General features: G+C 44.7%; 1 protein-coding gene across 1 annotated transcript; it reads left to right on the top strand.

Annotated features, from left to right (window-relative positions):
• The first annotated feature begins 6,030 nt into the window (after nt 1-6,030).
• Nucleotides 6,031-16,433, top strand: LOC140723139 (uncharacterized). The gene is made up of 2 exons (XM_073037769.1): nt 6,031-9,625; nt 15,850-16,433. The coding sequence occupies exons 1-2, from the start codon at nt 6,570-6,572 to the stop codon at nt 16,283-16,285; spliced, it is 3,492 nt and encodes a 1,163-aa protein (XP_072893870.1). The 5' UTR covers nt 6,031-6,569; the 3' UTR covers nt 16,286-16,433.
• Nucleotides 16,434-17,490: the final 1,057 nt, after the last annotated feature.

Below are 17,490 nucleotides of genomic sequence, written 5' to 3' on the forward strand. Positions count from 1 at the left end.
TTAGACGAGAAGCTAGACTGGACTGCCAACACAGATGCCTTGTGCAGGAAGGCACAGAGTCGACTGTACTTCCTTAGAAGGTTGGCGTCATTCAATGTTTGTAGTGAGATGCTGAAGATGTTCTATAGGTCAGTTGTGGAGAGCGCCCTCTTCTTTGTGGTGGCGTGTTGGGGAGGAAGCATTAAGAAGAGGGACGCCTCACGTCTTAATAAGCTGGTAAGGAAGGCGGGCTCTGTCGTGGGCAAAGTACTGGAGAGTATAACATCGGTAGCAGAGCGAAGGGCGCTGAGTAGGCTACGGTCAATCATGGAAAACCCTGAACATCCTCTACATAGCACCATCCAGAGACAGAGAAGCAGTTTCAGCGACAGGTTGCTATCGATGCAATGCTCCTCAGACAGGATGAAGAGGTCATTGCTCCCCAATGCCATTCGGCTTTACAATTCAAGCGCCAGGGGTAGGATATGTTAAAGTGCCGGGGTTAGGACTGAGCTGATGTTACCATTCAATGTATTTAAATAGTTAAGTATTGTATGTAATTAGCTTTGCTACAATAAGTCTATGGGACATTGGAAAAAATGTTGAATTTCACCATGGGGATGAATAAAGTATCTATCTATCTATCTATCTATCTATCTATCTATCTATCTATCTATCTATCTAGCATTAGTACTCTTTTCCATAGATGCTGCCTGGCCTGCTGAGTTCCTCCAGCATTTTGTGTGTGTTGCTTGTTCTAGCTCCTCTCGGTCTGCACTTTTCTACCGGTGAGAACATGCTTCCACCAATTCTGTCTGGCTACATAATGATATCAAACACCTTTGCCCTGGCCAACAAGTAGCTTTCACATCACAAATGTGCCAGACTCCGGTGAGACAGACTACTGCCCTTCCCTTCATATACGTTGGCATTGCCATCACTGAGTTCACCACCGTCAGTCATTGGGGGAGGGTTCAGAGGGAATATTTATGTACAATACTGTGTGTATTGTGGTGATGCAAGAGTTGCTGGAGAATTTTCAAGTGGGAAGAAGTGGAGTGATATTTGGAAATCTGAAATTTAAAGCATCATTTAGGTAGAAGATCACAAATAGGTGGTTTGTCAAAGCTGTGGCGAGTAAATCCTTCATTAACCTGTTACATAGGTTGTATGAGAGTGCAGATGAACTCAGTCAAGCCCAGAGGAGATTAAAGTTCTTACTGACAGTGATCTGAAATGAATATCTCTTGATTTGCTCGCTGTTGAAATGAATACCTCTCTATAAAATTCAGTTTGCACATGTTGTTGTCACTGGGTAAAAATTGTACAGCACAAGATTTTTGCACACACCGGTCATTACAAATTAGAGGGGACATTGGTGGGAAGGTGGGGAGACCTCCAGTGTCCCTGATGCCCTCAAGTAGAAGGTGTATATCCAGCTGCACTTTAAGGAGTTGGAGCTGGAAATGGATGAATTCCGCATCATCCAAGTGTCAGAGGGTGTGATAGGTATGACGTGCAGAGAGGTGAGTTACACCCAAGGTGCAGGACACAGGAAACTGGGTGAGAGTCAGGAAGGAGAATGAAGTTAAATAGCCAGCGCAGAGTACTCTTGTTGCCATCTCATACAACAACAGGTGGACGACTTTAGAAACTGTTGGGGGGGGGGGGATTACCTGGCAGAGGAAAGTCAAAGGGGGTGATAGGGGATTTGTTAGTTAGGGGAACAGAACTAGAAGGGGACTAATATCCTAGTGGCAAGGTTTGCCTGTGCTCCCCTGTGGGGTGGGTGGTTAAACTAAAGTTGCAGGGAGGATTGGAGCCAGAATGACAGAACAGATAGTGGAGAGGGTGAATTGAATTGAATTGACTTTATTACATACATCCTTCATATACATGAGTTGTAGAAATCTTTATGTTACATCTCTGTCTAAATGTGCAATGTGAAATTTATAATAGTTTATAATAAATACTATGTACAACAGGACAGTCAGGATAAATAAAAGTACAATTGTATCAGCATGAATTAATCTATCAGAGGGCCTGGTGGAAGAAGCTGTCCCTGGGCCTGTTGGTCCGGGCTTTCAGGCTGTGGTGCAGTTTCCCAGATGGTAGCAGCTGGAACAGTTTGTGGTTGGGGTGACTCTGGTCCCCAATGATCCTTTTTACACAGTGGCCCTTTTTACACACCTGTTTTTGTCAATGTCCTGAATAGTGAGAAGTTCACATCTACATATGTGCTGGGCTGTGCACACCACTCTCTGCAGAGTCCTGCGATTGACGGAAGTACAGCACCCATACCAGACAGTGATGCAGCCAGTCAGGATGCTCTCAATTGTGCCCCTGTAGAAAGTTGTTAGTATTTGGGGCCCCATCCCAAACTTCCTGAACCGCCTGCGGTGAAAGTGGTGCTGTTGTGCCTTTTTCACCACACAGCCAGTATGTACAGACCAGGTGAGATCCTCGGTGTTGTCTATGCCAGGGAACTTGAAGCTGTTCACCCTCTCAACCCCAGATCCTGGGTCAGCCTGTCTCCATTTCTCCTGTAGTCTACAGCCAGCTCCTTTGTTTCAGTGACATTGAGGGCAAGGTTGTTTTTTTGACACCAAACAGATGTCGTTCAGACCTCAGGGCATGAAATTAGGATGTTGTAGCCATTACTTGGACTTGCTTGCGCCCAACAGTCTGAGGGAATTCAAGGAACAAATCTGTAGAGAGATTGCGGACTATGCCAAGAAACAAAGGTTGATAAAGTGAGTGATTTTAACTTTCCATTTATTGACTGGACTCCTAGGCTGTAAAAGGACTAGATGGGGTAGAGCTTATCAAATCTACCTTAATCAGTACGTAAAATTCCCGATGTAGAAGTGTGCAATAAGCTATTGGGAAGTGATCTAGGGCTAGTGATAGAAATTAGTGTATGGGAACACTTTGTATCTACTGAACATGAGATTCCAAGTAAATACAGAAAAACAGAGGCCTGGACCTCTCTTGAGATTCTAAATTGGAGAAAGTCCAATTTTTATGATATTTGCAAGGATTTGACAAGCGTTAATTGGGACAGGATGTTTTTTAACAAAGGAGTACTTGATAAGTGGGAGTTCTTCAGAAGTGAAATTTTAAGAGTGTAGAGTTTGTATGTGTCTGACAAAATAAAAGTTGAATGGTAACTAGTGCAAGGAATCTTGGTTTTCAAGAGATATTGAGGCCCTGGATATCTCGTTCCTCTAAATGCTGCGGACTGTTGGGTGCAACCAAAACTCATTAATGACAACCATTTCATTATTCCACTCCCAAACTCATCTGACTTTCCTTTAGTTGTCTTCTGTTGGATTCTAAAAGCTTCCTAACGGTCTTTTGCTCTTTTGTTTGCCCTCTCCTCGGCTTTTATGTTGGTTTTGGATTCTCATTTAACCCACGGTTGTGCCCTGCTGCCTTTCCAATGCTGCAATGTCATTGGGATGTATCGATCACTCAGCTCTCGAATTGCTCCCAGAAACTCCAGCCATTGCTGCTCCATTGTCACTCCTACCTTTTCCCTTCCAAACAAGTTTGGCCAGCTTCTCTGTCACAGAAACATGGAGAAGTTCAGTGGAGAAACAGGCTATTTGGCCCATTTAGTCAATGCCAAAAACATTTAAGCTCTCTAATGCAACTACCTGCACCGGGATCATCACCCTCCATACCCATACCATCCAGGTACCTGTCAAACTTCTCTTAATGGTGAAATCGAGCTCATATTCACCACTAATGCTGACATCTCATTCCACACTCTCACGACCATTTCAGCAAAGTGCTTTTCCACATGTTCCCGTTAAATTTTCACCTTCCCCACTTACCCATGACCTCTGGTTGTCGTCCCACCCAATCTCAGTGGAAAAAGCTGCTTGCATTTACCCTATCTATACCCTCATAATTTTGTTTATTTCTAACAAATCCTCAAAGCAATGTATCATTTCCTTGTTTATGTTTAGAGCCTTTTTTAGGTGTATAAGATGATGAGGGGCATTGAGTGTGTGGATAGCCAGAGGATTTTTTCCCAGCGTTAGAATGGCTAACAGGAGGGGGCATAGTTTTAAGGTGCTTGGAAATATATGCCGAGGGGATGTCAGGGGTAGGTTTTTTACACAGAGAGTGTTGGATGTGTCGAATGCACTGCCAGCAGCGGTTGTCGAGGTGGATGCAACAGGGACTTTTAACACTCTCTTAGATAGTTACATGGAGCTCAGAAAAATAGAGGGCTATGCGCTAGGGAAACTCCAGGCAGTTTCTAGAGTAAGTTACATAGTCAGCACAGCACTGTGGGCCAAAGGGTCTGTAATGTGCTATAGATTTCTATGATTCTATGAAATTCAAGGGAAATCTCCAAACCCACGGAGTGGTGACTAGTAGTGAATAGTGGGAAAGTTACTGGAACGTATGTGCAGGAACCGGAAATATAAGTATTTGGATAGATGTGGACTGATTAAGGATAGACAGCATGGCTTTGTGCATGGTAGGTCATGTCTAACCAATCTTATAGAGTCTCTCGAGGAAGTTATCAAGGAAGTGGATGAAGGCAAGGCAGTGGATGTTGTCTGCATGGACTTTAGCAAGGCACTTGACAAAGTCTCATATGGGAAGTTGGTCAAGAAGGTTCGGTCACTCAGCATTCAAGATTAGACAGTAAATCGGATGAGACACTGTCTTTGGGAGAAGCCAGAGTGTGGTAGCAGATGGTTGCCTCTCTGACCGGAGGCCTGTGACTAGTGGTGTGCCACAGGGATCAGTGCTGGATCTGTTGTTGTTTGTCATCTATATCAGTAATCTGGATGATAGTGTGATTAACTAGATCAGCAAATTTGTGGACGACACCAAGACTGGTGGTGTAGTGGACAGTGAGGAAGACTATCATGGCTTGCAGTGCGAACTGGACCAACTGGGAAAATGGTTTGAGAAATGGAAAATGGAATTTAATGCAGACAAGTGTGAGTTGTTGCACTTTAGTATTACCTACCAAGGGAGGTCTTTCACAGTGACTGGTCGGGCACGGAGGAGTGTTGTAGAAGAAAGGGACCTGGGAATACAAGTCCTTAATTCACTGAAAGTGGTTTCACAGTTAGATAGAGATGGAAAGCAAGATTTTAGCCCAATGGCCTTCATGAACAAAAGTACTGACAACAAAAGGTGGATGTTATGTTGACTTGTAGAAGACATTGTTGAGGCCTAATTTGAAGTATTGTGTGCAGTTTTGGTCACCAACCTATAGGAAAGATGTAAAAGAGTTTGAAAGAGTTCAGAGAAAATTCACAAGGATGTTGCCAGGTCTGGAGGACTTAGGTTAGAAGGAAAGATAGAACAGGTCAGGACTTTATTCCTTGGAATGTAGAAGATTGAGGGGAGATTTGATTGTGATAGACGTATTTGCAAGCTAGATTTCTCCACTGCGATTGGGTGGGACTACAACCAGAGGCCATGGGTTAAGGGTGAAAGGTGAAATGTTGAGTGAACATGAGGGGAAACTTCTTCACACAGATGGTCATCCGCGTGTGGAATGAGCAGCCAGCACAAGTGGTGCATGCGAGCTCGATTTCAACATTCAAGAGGTTTGTGTTGGTACCTGGATGGTAGGAGTGTGGGAGTGGGCAGTTTAAATAGTTCAGCACAAACAAAATGCCCAAAGGGCCTGTTTCTGTGTTGTACTTTTCTACAAGAACCTGAAATATTACAAAAATTCACTCTAACCCCTTTTAACAGCTGTGCGGACCAACCATTAATCTCAGCAGGAATTTTTTATATGGTGTTAAAATTCTGGCACTTTAAGTTAATAACACATAAAAGAAGATCCCAGCTTCACGTGAAGAAAGACAATTTGCGTGAGACTGTTTCAGTTACTGTGGCGTCAGGCACCCATGCTGCTCAGCAGGAACAGGGAATAATACCAATGGAGAGAGTTAAACTGAGCCAGGTCACAGATTGGAGATGGCAGAAATGCCCCATTCTTATAGAAACAGGAAGAGCATCAGGGAATTGATGGTCATTCCAGATACCAGCACTCTGCCCAGTCAGGAGATGGTTTCTCTGTCCAACTTGGGTTGAACCTCACTGTAACAGTGTGATACCAGATTACACCTTGACAACTCAAGTGATCTCATCTGAAATGTTGTCCTAAACCCATTGATGGATTTTGTAAATCTTTTTACAGGTTAAAAATGAGAAGGAATTTGTCTCCAGGAATCTCAAACACAGCACACCAGTTTTGTTGTCTCTGTCTGGATATTTAAGAAGTGGAGCAAGGGATTCAATCGACCATCCTTCCTGCTCAGACTGTGGGGAGGGATTCACTCGGTCATTTGACCAACTGGTACGCCTGTAATTTACACAGGAGAAAGGCCTTTCGCCTGCTCAGACAGTGGGAATGGATTCACTCGGTTATCAGAATTGAAGGTACATCAGCAAGTCCACTCTGGGCAAGGCCATTTAACTGTTCTGTGTGTGAGAAAGGATTCAGTTGGTCTTCCCACCTGCGGACACACCAGTCAGTTCACACTGGACAGAAGTTGGTCATCTGCTGAATTTCTGGGAAAGGATTCACTTAGTCATCTGACCTAATGGCTTACCAGCGAGTTCACACCGGGGAGAGGCCGTTCACCTGCTCAGTCTGTGAGAAGAGATTCACTCACTCTTCCACCCTATTGAAACACCAGCGAGTTCACACTGGGGAGAGGCCATACACCTGCTCAGTCTGCGGGAAGAGATTCACTCAGTCATCCACCCTGCTGGTACATCAGCGAGTTCACACTGGGGAGAAGCCGTTCACCTGCTCTGTCTGTGGGAAGGGATTTACTCGGTTATCCCACCTACAGAGTCATCAGCGAGTTCACACTGGGGAGGAGCCATTCACCTGCTCAATCTGTGAGAAGAGATTCACTCACTCTTCCACCCTATTGAAGCACCAGCGAGTTCACACTGGGGAGAAGCCATACACCTGCTCAGTCTGTGGTAAGAGATTCACTGAGTCATCCAACCTACAGAAACATCAGCGAGTTCACACTGGAGAGAAGCCATTCACCTGCTTAGTCTGTGGGAAAGGATTCACTGAGTCATCCAACCTACTGGTTCATCAGCGAATTCACACTGGGGAGAAGCCGTTCACCTGTTCAGAATGTGGGAAAAGATTCAGTGAGTTATCCAGTCTACTGAAACATCGGCGAGTTCACACTGGGGAAAAGCCGTTCACCTGCTCAGAATGTGGGAAAGGATTTACTGATTCATCTACGCTACAGAGTCACAAGCGAGTTCACACTGGGGAGAAGCCGTTCAACTGCTCAGTCTGTGGGAGGAGATTCACTCGGTTATCCAGCCTACAGAGACATCAGCAAGTTCACACTGGGGAGAAGCCGTTCATCTGCTCAGTCTGTGGGAAGGGATTCACTGAGTCATCCACCCTACAGAGTCACCAGCGAGTTCACACTGGGGAGAAGCCATTCACCTGCTCAGTCTGTGAGAAAAGATTCACTCACTCTTCCACCCTATTGAAACACCAGCGAGTTCACACTGGGGAGAGGCCATACACCTGCTCAGTCTGCGGGAAGAGATTCACTCAGTCATTCACCCTACTGGTACATCAGCGAGTTCACACTGGGGAGAAGCCGTTCACCTGCTCTGTCTGTGGGAAGGGATTTACTCGGTTATCCCACCTACAGAGTCATCAGCGAGTTCACACTGGGGAGAGGCCGTTCACCTGCTCAGTCTGTGGGAAGGGATTTACTCGGTTATCCCACCTACAGAGTCATCAGCGAGTTCACACTGGGGAGAGGCCGTTCACCTGCTCAGTCTGTGGGAAGGGATTCACACAGTCATCCCACCTACAGAGTCATCACCGAGTTCACACTGGGGAGGAGCCATTCACCTGCTCAATCTGTGAGAAGAGATTCACTCACTCTTCCACCCTATTGAAGCACCAGCGAGTTCACACTGGGGAGAAGCCATACACCTGCTCAGTCTGTGATAAGAGATTCACTGAGTCATCCAACCTACAGAGACATCAGCGAGTTCACACTGGAGAGAAGCCATTCACCTGCTCAGTCTGTGGGAAAGGATTCACTGAGCCATCCAACCTACAGAGACATCAGCGAGTTCACACTGGAGAGAAGCCATTCACCTGCTCAGTCTGTGGGAAAGGATTCACTGAGTCATCCAAACTACTGGTTCATCAGCGAGTTCACACTGGGGAAAAGCCATTCACCTGCTCAGAATGTGGGAAAGGATTTACTGATTCATCTACGCTACAGAGTCACAAGCGAGTTCACACTGGGGAGAAGCCGTTCAACTGCTCAGTCTGTGGGAGGAGATTCACTCGGTTATCCAGCCTACAGAGACATCAGCAAGTTCACACTGGGGAGAAGCCGTTCATCTGCTCAGTCTGTGGGAAGGGATTCACTGAGTCATCCACCCTACAGAGTCACCAGCGAGTTCACACTGGGGAGAAGCCATTCACCTGCTCAGTCTGTGAGAAAAGATTCACTCACTCTTCCACCCTATTGAAACACCAGCGAGTTCACACTGGGGAGAGGCCATACACCTGCTCAGTCTGCGGGAAGAGATTCACTCAGTCATTCACCCTACTGGTACATCAGCGAGTTCACACTGGGGAGAAGCCGTTCACCTGCTCTGTCTGTGGGAAGGAATTTACTCGGTTATCCCACCTACAGAGTCATCAGCGAGTTCACACTGGGGAGAGGCCGTTCACCTGCTCAGTCTGTGGGAAGGGATTTACTCGGTTATCCCACCTACAGAGTCATCAGCGAGTTCACACTGGGGAGAGGCCGTTCACCTGCTCAGTCTGTGGGAAGGGATTCACACAGTCATCCCACCTACAGAGTCATCACCGAGTTCACACTGGGGAGGAGCCATTCACCTGCTCAATCTGTGAGAAGAGATTCACTCACTCTTCCACCCTATTGAAGCACCAGCGAGTTCACACTGGGGAGAAGCCATACACCTGCTCAGTCTGTGATAAGAGATTCACTGAGTCATCCAACCTACAGAGACATCAGCGAGTTCACACTGGAGAGAAGCCATTCACCTGCTCAGTCTGTGGGAAAGGATTCACTGAGCCATCCAACCTACAGAGACATCAGCGAGTTCACACTGGAGAGAAGCCATTCACCTGCTCAGTCTGTGGGAAAGGATTCACTGAGTCATCCAAACTACTGGTTCATCAGCGAGTTCACACTGGGGAAAAGCCATTCACCTGCTCAGAATGTGGGAAAGGATTTACTGATTCATCTACGCTACAGAGTCACAAGCGAGTTCACACTGGGGAGAAGCCGTTCAACTGCTCAGTCTGTGGGAAGGGATTCACTCAGTCATCCACCCTACAGAGTCACCAGCGAGTTCACACTGGGGAGAAGCCGTTCACCTGCTCCGACTGTGGGAGGAGATTCACTCGGTTATCCAGCCTACAGAGACATCAGCAAGTTCACACTGGGGAGAAGCCGTTCATCTGCTCAGTCTGTGGGAAGGGATTCACTCAGTCATCCACCCTACAGAGTCACCAGCGAGTTCACACTGGGGAGAAGCCATTCACCTGCTCAGTCTGTGGGAAGGGATTCACTCAGTCATCCACCCTACAGAGTCACCAGCGAGTTCACACTGGGGAGAAGCCGTTCACCTGCTTAGACTATGGGATAGGATTCACTCAGTCATCACAACTACTAGCACACCAGTCAGTTCACAGTGGGGACTGGCCATTGTTATGAATCCCTGGGTTTCCTTTGCTGAGGACTGTCATTTTAAGAGAGAGAGACAGAGATTAGGATGCCGACTCAGTCTGACTTGCAGCTTGTTTACATCGCTCGCAGCTTGTTTAGTTTTTACTGAGGACACAGACACTCAGAGTCAGATGGAGACGAATGAGGAAAAATGGAAGGATCGAAACAAGGCAACCAGTGGCCAAGGTTCACTGTTTGGAATTTTCCTATGCCCACAAGGGTAGGTTAATTATCGATTCACCGTACATCGAATGTATGGTTGTTACCTTGTTTGATCTATAGGATTGGATCTGATTTGGGGTATCCTGTGAAGACCACTGATGTGTTAACCCTTGCCTGGGTGTGGTGTGGTAATTCAGTTGAAGATGATACGCATTCTGACAAGTCAGTTTGGGTGATAATTAGTATGTGGATTTGGAAGGACGACAGACAAAATCTACAGTGACTGTTCTCTTGTTTTACCACCATGGAACCTGTGGAATTCGACATAATTGCCTTCTCTTGACATTTACCCTAGATTACAAATATCTCCCTCTCATCACCTATTCTGTGGTTGAACTGAATTTTTATACTTTACCATCTCAAGACTCCAAACCTTGTTTCCCCCAAGCTCAATAGTTTTGGATTTATATTAACACACATATATACACATAACACTGTTAACTTTTGTTTATCTTGATTAAGTTACTATATTATAAGTAGATTCTAATAAAGATAGTTTTAACATCAAAAACAGACTCCAGGTGTAGTCTATTGCTGCTGATTCGTTTCTAAAGCGTTACGATTCATAACAAAATTGGGGCCTGCGTCCGGGATATGAACTGCAATGGGGTATAGTCATTAATTATCGATTTAATTGGGGAAGTTCCTTTTGATTTATTTGTGTGTGGAAAATCAGCTGCAGTGGATGCTGTTAGATGTCTGGAAGCACCAGCCTGTGAGGCATTAGAGGACACCAGAAGGATTGAGTTGTTGAGCCTTGCTAGAAGGTTAAAACTTGCTAAGGTGAAATTGACAATGAGGAGGGCCCAGATGCAGAGGATAACAGCTGACCATTATGTATCTGAGGGTGTGTTTAAAGTGGAGGAGTTAGAGGTGTTTCCTGAAAGTAAACCTAGTGAGGAGCTCCAGTACAAGTGAGAAAAATTAAAGATGGAGGCTGTGGAAAGGCAGAGGCAGTTTGAGGCTGGAGAGGCAGAAAATCAGAGAGGAGGCAGAAAAGCAGAGGGAGGAAACAGAAAGTCAGAGGCTGTTCGAGCTGGAAAAGATAGATTGCAGCAAAGGGGTCCAGCGTTAGACTCTGGTGATAAGTTTGAGGCCAGTCTGGAAGTTAAAATGATACCTCCATTTGATGAGGCAGAGGTTGATAAATACTTACAGCATTTTGAGAAAATTGCTCTGAGATTAAAGTGGCCAAAAGAGGGTTAGATCTCTTACAAAGTGTAATTAAGGGGGAGGCTTAGCAAGACTATTCTGCTTTGTCAGTTGATTAAGCAGCTGATTATGACTTAGTGAAACAGGCTGTGCTCAAAGCTTATGAATTGGTCCAAGAAACATACAGGCAAAAGCTTAGAAATTTGAGGAAATCTGTGAACCAGGCTTATATGGAATTTGCTTATGAGAAGTTTGTGTGTTTTGACTGCTGGTGCACATATAAAATATAGATGATGATTTTAATAGCTCGAAAGAGTTGGTTTCAAAGGAAGAATTCAAAAGGTGTGTCCCTGAAGACATAAAGACGTATTTAGATGAAAAGGATGCTGCCACTTTGCAGGAGTCTGCTAGATTAGCAGATGAGTTTGCTTTAACTCATAAGGTTAAGTTTACCCAGAATAAGAGCTTCCAAAAGAGTAGCAGGGATCACCAGGGTAAACCAGAAATTAAAGCTGGGACTAGTGACAAGAGTAAGGATGAAGGGAAGCAGTTGAAGGAGAAATATTCTGGTCTTACTTGTTACTATTGTAAGAAAGCTGGTTATATTATGGCTAATTGTTCCATCCTGAAGAAGAAAAAGGAAAAGGATTCAGTCCCAAATGCCTGTGTTCAGTCTGTTGAAGCACCTATACACCCACAGGGTTCTGAACATTCTGTTGAGGCTCAGTTAAGGACCGAGTTAAGACGGGATTCGATCATTTTATGTCAAATGGGTTTGTATTAGTAAATGAAGGGTCAACCCCGGTACCAGTGAAAATTCTTCGAGTTACTGGGGCTTCTCAGTCACTTATATTAGACAGCGTTCTAAAGTTTGGTGATGAGACTGACACTGGTGAGGTAAATCTTATTAAAGGCATTGGGGACGGCGTGGTTTCTGTGACGTTGTACAAGGTAACTTTACAGTCAGGGTTGGTTTCAGGACCTGTTAAGACCGGATTATGCACCAGTTTACCGGTGGAAGATGTTACTTTGCTGTTAGGGAATGACCTGGCAGATGGTAAAGTTGTTCCTGCAGTGCAGTTGACAACTAAGCCAACCGCTGTCGACCCACAGATGGATTTTAGCATTTATCCTTCCTGCGCAGTAACTCGAAGTATGGCTAAAAAGTCTGCCGACACAGACGGTTCTGTGCAGCATGATTCTGATACCCATGATAGCCAAAATCGAGATTCAGGTTATGATAACTTGTCAGGGAATTTCTGCCTTCATTGTTTCAACAGGGTTCAGGTTGTAAGTCTGATGAGAAAAATTTATCCCTGTCTAGGAAGGAGCTTATAGCAGAAGAGAACCGAGACCCTGAGAGTGAAGCTTTGAAAGAAACAGCTCTCTCAGATGATGAGATTAAGAAAGTGCCAGTAGGGTATTATCTCAAGGATGGAGTGTTAATGAGGAAGTGGAGGCCACCTGCTATACCAGCGAGTGAGGAATGGGCAATTGTTCACAAAGTTGTAGTTCCTAATGTTTATAGGGCTGAAATTTTAACTTTGGCCCACAATATGCCCTTAGGTCGATATTTTGGAGTGAATAAAACTGTAAACAGGATTATGAAATAATTCTACTGGCCTAATTTGAGGAAAGGTGTTGTGACCTTTCGCAGAAGCTGTCACACTTGTTAAGTTGTGGGTAAACCTAATCAGGTCACCCCAGTGGCCCCACTGTTGTCTAAACCCGCATTCGGTGAACCCTTTTTAACATTTATAGTGGATTGTGCTGGCCCATACCTGTGGTTTATACCTGCATTCAGGTGAAATGCAATAGACCGTATGAAATAGTCTCTCAAATTAATGATGTGAATTATGTTATTAAAACACCCGACCGACGTAAACTAACACAGGTGGTACACATAAATATGATAAAGCTTTATTTTGTCAAGCAGTCACCATCTGTGAGTGTTGTTGTCAAAACATATGAATCTGGTAACCCTGAGAATGAAACAATTGACTCGTCTGAGACTTTTCACAAGCCAAACGTGGTCCCAGTTAGGCTAATGAATTCGGTTGTTCCAGAAAATATTGATAACAAGTTGGCTCATCTGCAGCCAAAGCAACAACAACAGCTGAAGGAATTAATTCTGAAGTTTAAAGATTTATTTCCCGATGTTCCCAGGCAAACCACGGTCGCAGTACATGACGTAGATATTGGTCAAGCCAAACCGATTAAGCAACACCCATATTGCATGAACGTAGAAAAGTGTAAATTAGCTGAGCAAGGAATTGAATATATGCTTAAAATGTTATTATTAGTCCTGCAACATCAGATTGGAGCTCACCCTGCGTTATTGTGCCCAAACCTGACGGTAGTGTTAGATTTTGCACTGATTATAGGAAGGTAAATGCAGTAACAAAAACAGATGCCTATCCCATCCCTAGGGTAGATGATTGCATCGATAAGGTTGGAATAGCTAATTTCTTACAAAGATAGATCTGTTGAAAGGGTATTGGTGTGTTCCATTGATGGACAGAGGGAGAGAAATTTCTGCATTTGTGACAACATCTGGGTTGTGTGAATACAGTGTTTTGCCTTTTGGAAGGAAAAATGCTCCAGTAACATTCCATAGAATGATTGATTCTGTAATTCGAGGGTTAGAACACATAGATGCCTATATTGATGACTTAGTCACAAGGAGTGGCACTTGGGAAGAGCATATCTCTGCAGTAGAAAAGCTGCTTGACAGTCTTTCCCTGGCCAGCCTTACAGTTAACTTGGTTAAGAGTGAATATGGCCATGCCACTGTGACCTGTCTTGGCTATGTTGTAGGTCAAAGCAAGTTGGCTCCTGTTCGGGCAAAAGTCCAGGCAATTTCTCAAGTTCCTATTCTGACTGGTAAGAAGGCTCTTAGAAGGTTTCTGGGAATGGATGGATATTACCGTAAGTTCTGTAAGAACTTTGCTGCTATCGCTCTTCCTCTGACTAATCTCCTGAAGAAGGGTGAAAAGTTTGTCTGGACTGAGCCCTGTCAGGAGGCATTTGATCGATTGAAAGTTATTATTTGAGATTAGGCCAATCAATGTAGTGCTGTCAGCAAATTTAATTAGCAGATTGGAGCTGTGGGTGGCAACACAAGTCATGGGTGCACAGAAAGTAAATTAGAGGGCCAAAGAGACAACCCTGTGGGTTATGTGTCCTGAGCGTCAGAGAGACAGAGGAGATGGAGCCCACTCTTACTTCCTGCTGGCGATCTGACAGGAAGTCCAGGATCCATCTACACAAGGCAGGGTGAAGGCCGAGGTCTCTGAGCTCCTTGTCAATACTTCACACCTTTGTATGGCTACTGCTCTGCCCATGACTTCAAGGAACTGCAGAGAACTTTGGAGAGCAGAGAACATCAGAGAAACAAGCCTCCACTCCATGGACTCTTCCTACACTTCCCCTCCCTCGGAAAAGCGGGCCATGTACTCAAAGATCCTCACAACCTGGACATTCTTGCTGCAAACCCGCTCCCCCATCGGGGAAGAGATACAAAAGCCTTAAAGCGGGTAACCCCCGGCTGAAGGACGGTTTCCTATCTGTGGTTATAAGCCAAATGAATGATAAAATGGACTCGGCCTCACAATGTAACTCGACGTGACCCTGCACCATATGTCTATCTGCACTGCACTTTCTCTGCAGCCATAATGCTTTGTTACAGTTATTGTTCTGTCGTATATCAGCTCAATGTACTGTTGTAATGTATCTATCTGTGTGGATGGTAGATCAGGCAAGATTTTCACTGTAGCTCAGTACGTGATGATAATAAACAAATTTCCCCATTTTAATTGTGTGGAAATATTAGACAGACTGAGCTTCTGCTCTGGAACCTCAGAAGGAAACTGAAATGTTGTCATTTCTGAGGAATGCAAATAAATAGAAAAGCCTTGAATCTCTCATTACGATCTGTGGTAACTGGGATCAGGTGACCGGTGGTGAGTCTCCCATATCAATATCAGAATCAGGTTTAATAGCACCGGCATATGACATGAAATTTGTTGTCCCTGCGACAGCAGTAGAATCTAATTCATAACAATAGATTTTAACAATTGTGATTTAAAATAAGAATATAAATATCACATCGTTAAATTATATAAATAGTACAAAATTAAAACGATGTAATAAACTATTTTAATTGTGTGGAACTATTTGACTGACTGGGTTGTTGCTTTTGAAATTGTGGAGTGAAGCTTAACTGAACTGTACACATTTACGAGCAGCTCAGAGAAATAGAAAAGGCTAAATCCTGACATAAATGGGTCAGAAACACTCAGCGAGTTCACACTGGGGAGAAGCCGTTCACCTGTTCAGAATGTGGGAAGAGATTTACACAGTCATCCCAACTACTGAGTCCTCAGCGAGTTCACACTGGGGAGAAGCCGTTCACCTGCTCATTCTGTGGGAAGAGATTCACTGATCCATCCACCCTACAGAAACACCAGCGAGTTCACACTGAGGAGAAGCCATTCACCTGTTCAGAATGTGGGAAGAGATTTACTCAGTCATCCCAACTACAAAGTCATCAGCGAATTCAGAATGGGGAGAGGCCGTTCACCTGCACAGTCTGTGCGAAAGGATTCACTGATCCATCCACCCTACAGAAACACCAGCGAGTTCACACTGAGGAGAAGCCATTCACCTGTTCAGAATGTGGGAAGAGATTTACTCAGTCATCCCAACTACAGAGTCATCAGCGAATTCACAATGGGGAGAGGCCGTTCACCTGCACAGTCTGTGGGAAAGGATTCACTGATCCATCCACCCTACAGAGACACCAGCGAGTTCACACTGGGGAGAAGCCATTCACCTGTTCAGAATGTGGGAAGAGATTTACTCAGTCATCCCAACTACAGAGGCATCAGCGAGTTCACACTGGGGAGAGGCCATTCACCTGCTCAGAATGTGGGAAGGGATTTACTCAATCTTCCACCCTACTGAGACATGAGCGTGTTCACACCGGTGAGAAGTTGTTCAATTGCACAGAATGTGGGAAACGGTTCACTCTGTCATCCCACCTTCTGGAACACCAGCGAGTTCACACTGGAGAGAGGCCATTCATCTGCTCAGAATGTGGGAAGAGATTCACTCGCTCTTCCACACTACAGAGACATCAGCGAGTTCACACTGGAGAGGAGCCATTTACCTGCTGAGAATTGCGGGAAAGGATTCACTCAGTCATCCCAACTACTGGCACACCAGTAAGTTGTTATGAATCCCGAGGTTTTGTTTGCTGTGGACTGTCATTTTAAGAGAGAGAGATTAAGAAGGTGAATCAGTCTGACTTGCAGCTTGTTTACATCACTCCCAGCTTCTATATTTTTAACTGAGGACACAGACACTCAGAGTCAGACGGAGATGAATGATGAAAAATGGAAGGATCGAAACAAGGGAAATAGGTGCCAAGGGTCACTGTTTGGAATTTTCCTATGCCCACAAGTGTGGGTTAATTATCGATTCAGCGTACATCGAATGTGTGGTTGTCACCTCGTTTAATCGATAGGAGTGGATCTGATTTGGGGTATCCTATGAAGACCACTGATGTGTTAACCCTTGCCTGGGTGTGGTGTGGTAATTCATTTGAAGACAATACGCCTTGTGACAAGTCACTTTGGGTGATAATTTGTATGTGGATTTGGAAGGATGACAGATAAAATCTACAGTGACTGTTCTCTTGTTTTACCACCATGGAACCTGTGGAATTCGACATAGTTGCCTTCCCTTGACATTTACCCTGGATTACAAATATCTCTCTCATCACCTATTCTGTGGTTGAACTGAACTTTCATAATTTACCATCTCAGGACTCCAGACCTTGTTTCACCCGAGCTCAATAGTTTGGGAGTTATATTTACACACATATATACACATAACACTGTTAACTTTTGTTTATCTTGCTTAAGTTACTATATTACAAGTAGATTCTAATAAAGAGAGTTTTAACATCAAAAACAGACTCCAGGTGTAGTCTCCACGAGGAAATCTGCAGATGCTGGAAATTCAAACACACACAAAATGCTGGTGGAACACAGCAGGCCAGGCAGCATCTATAAGGAGAAGCACTGTCAATGTTTCAGGCCGAGACCCTTCGTCAGGCAGTCTCAGGCAGTCCTGACGAAGGGTCTCGGCCTGAAACGTCGACAGTGCTTCTCCTTATAGATGCTGCCTGGCCTGCTGTGTTCCACCAGCATTTTGTGTGTGTTGTTCCAGGTGTAGTCTATTGGTGCTGATTCGTTTCTGAAGTTTTACGATTCATAACAAAATTGGGGCCTGCATCCGGGATATGAACAGCTATGGGGGCGTAGTCATTAATTATCGATTTCATTGGGGAAGTCCCTTTTGATTGATTTGTGTGTGG

This window comes from Hemitrygon akajei, unplaced genomic scaffold (genome assembly GCF_048418815.1).
Source record: "Hemitrygon akajei unplaced genomic scaffold, sHemAka1.3 Scf000102, whole genome shotgun sequence".
Classification (NCBI taxonomy): domain Eukaryota; kingdom Metazoa; phylum Chordata; class Chondrichthyes; order Myliobatiformes; family Dasyatidae; genus Hemitrygon; species Hemitrygon akajei.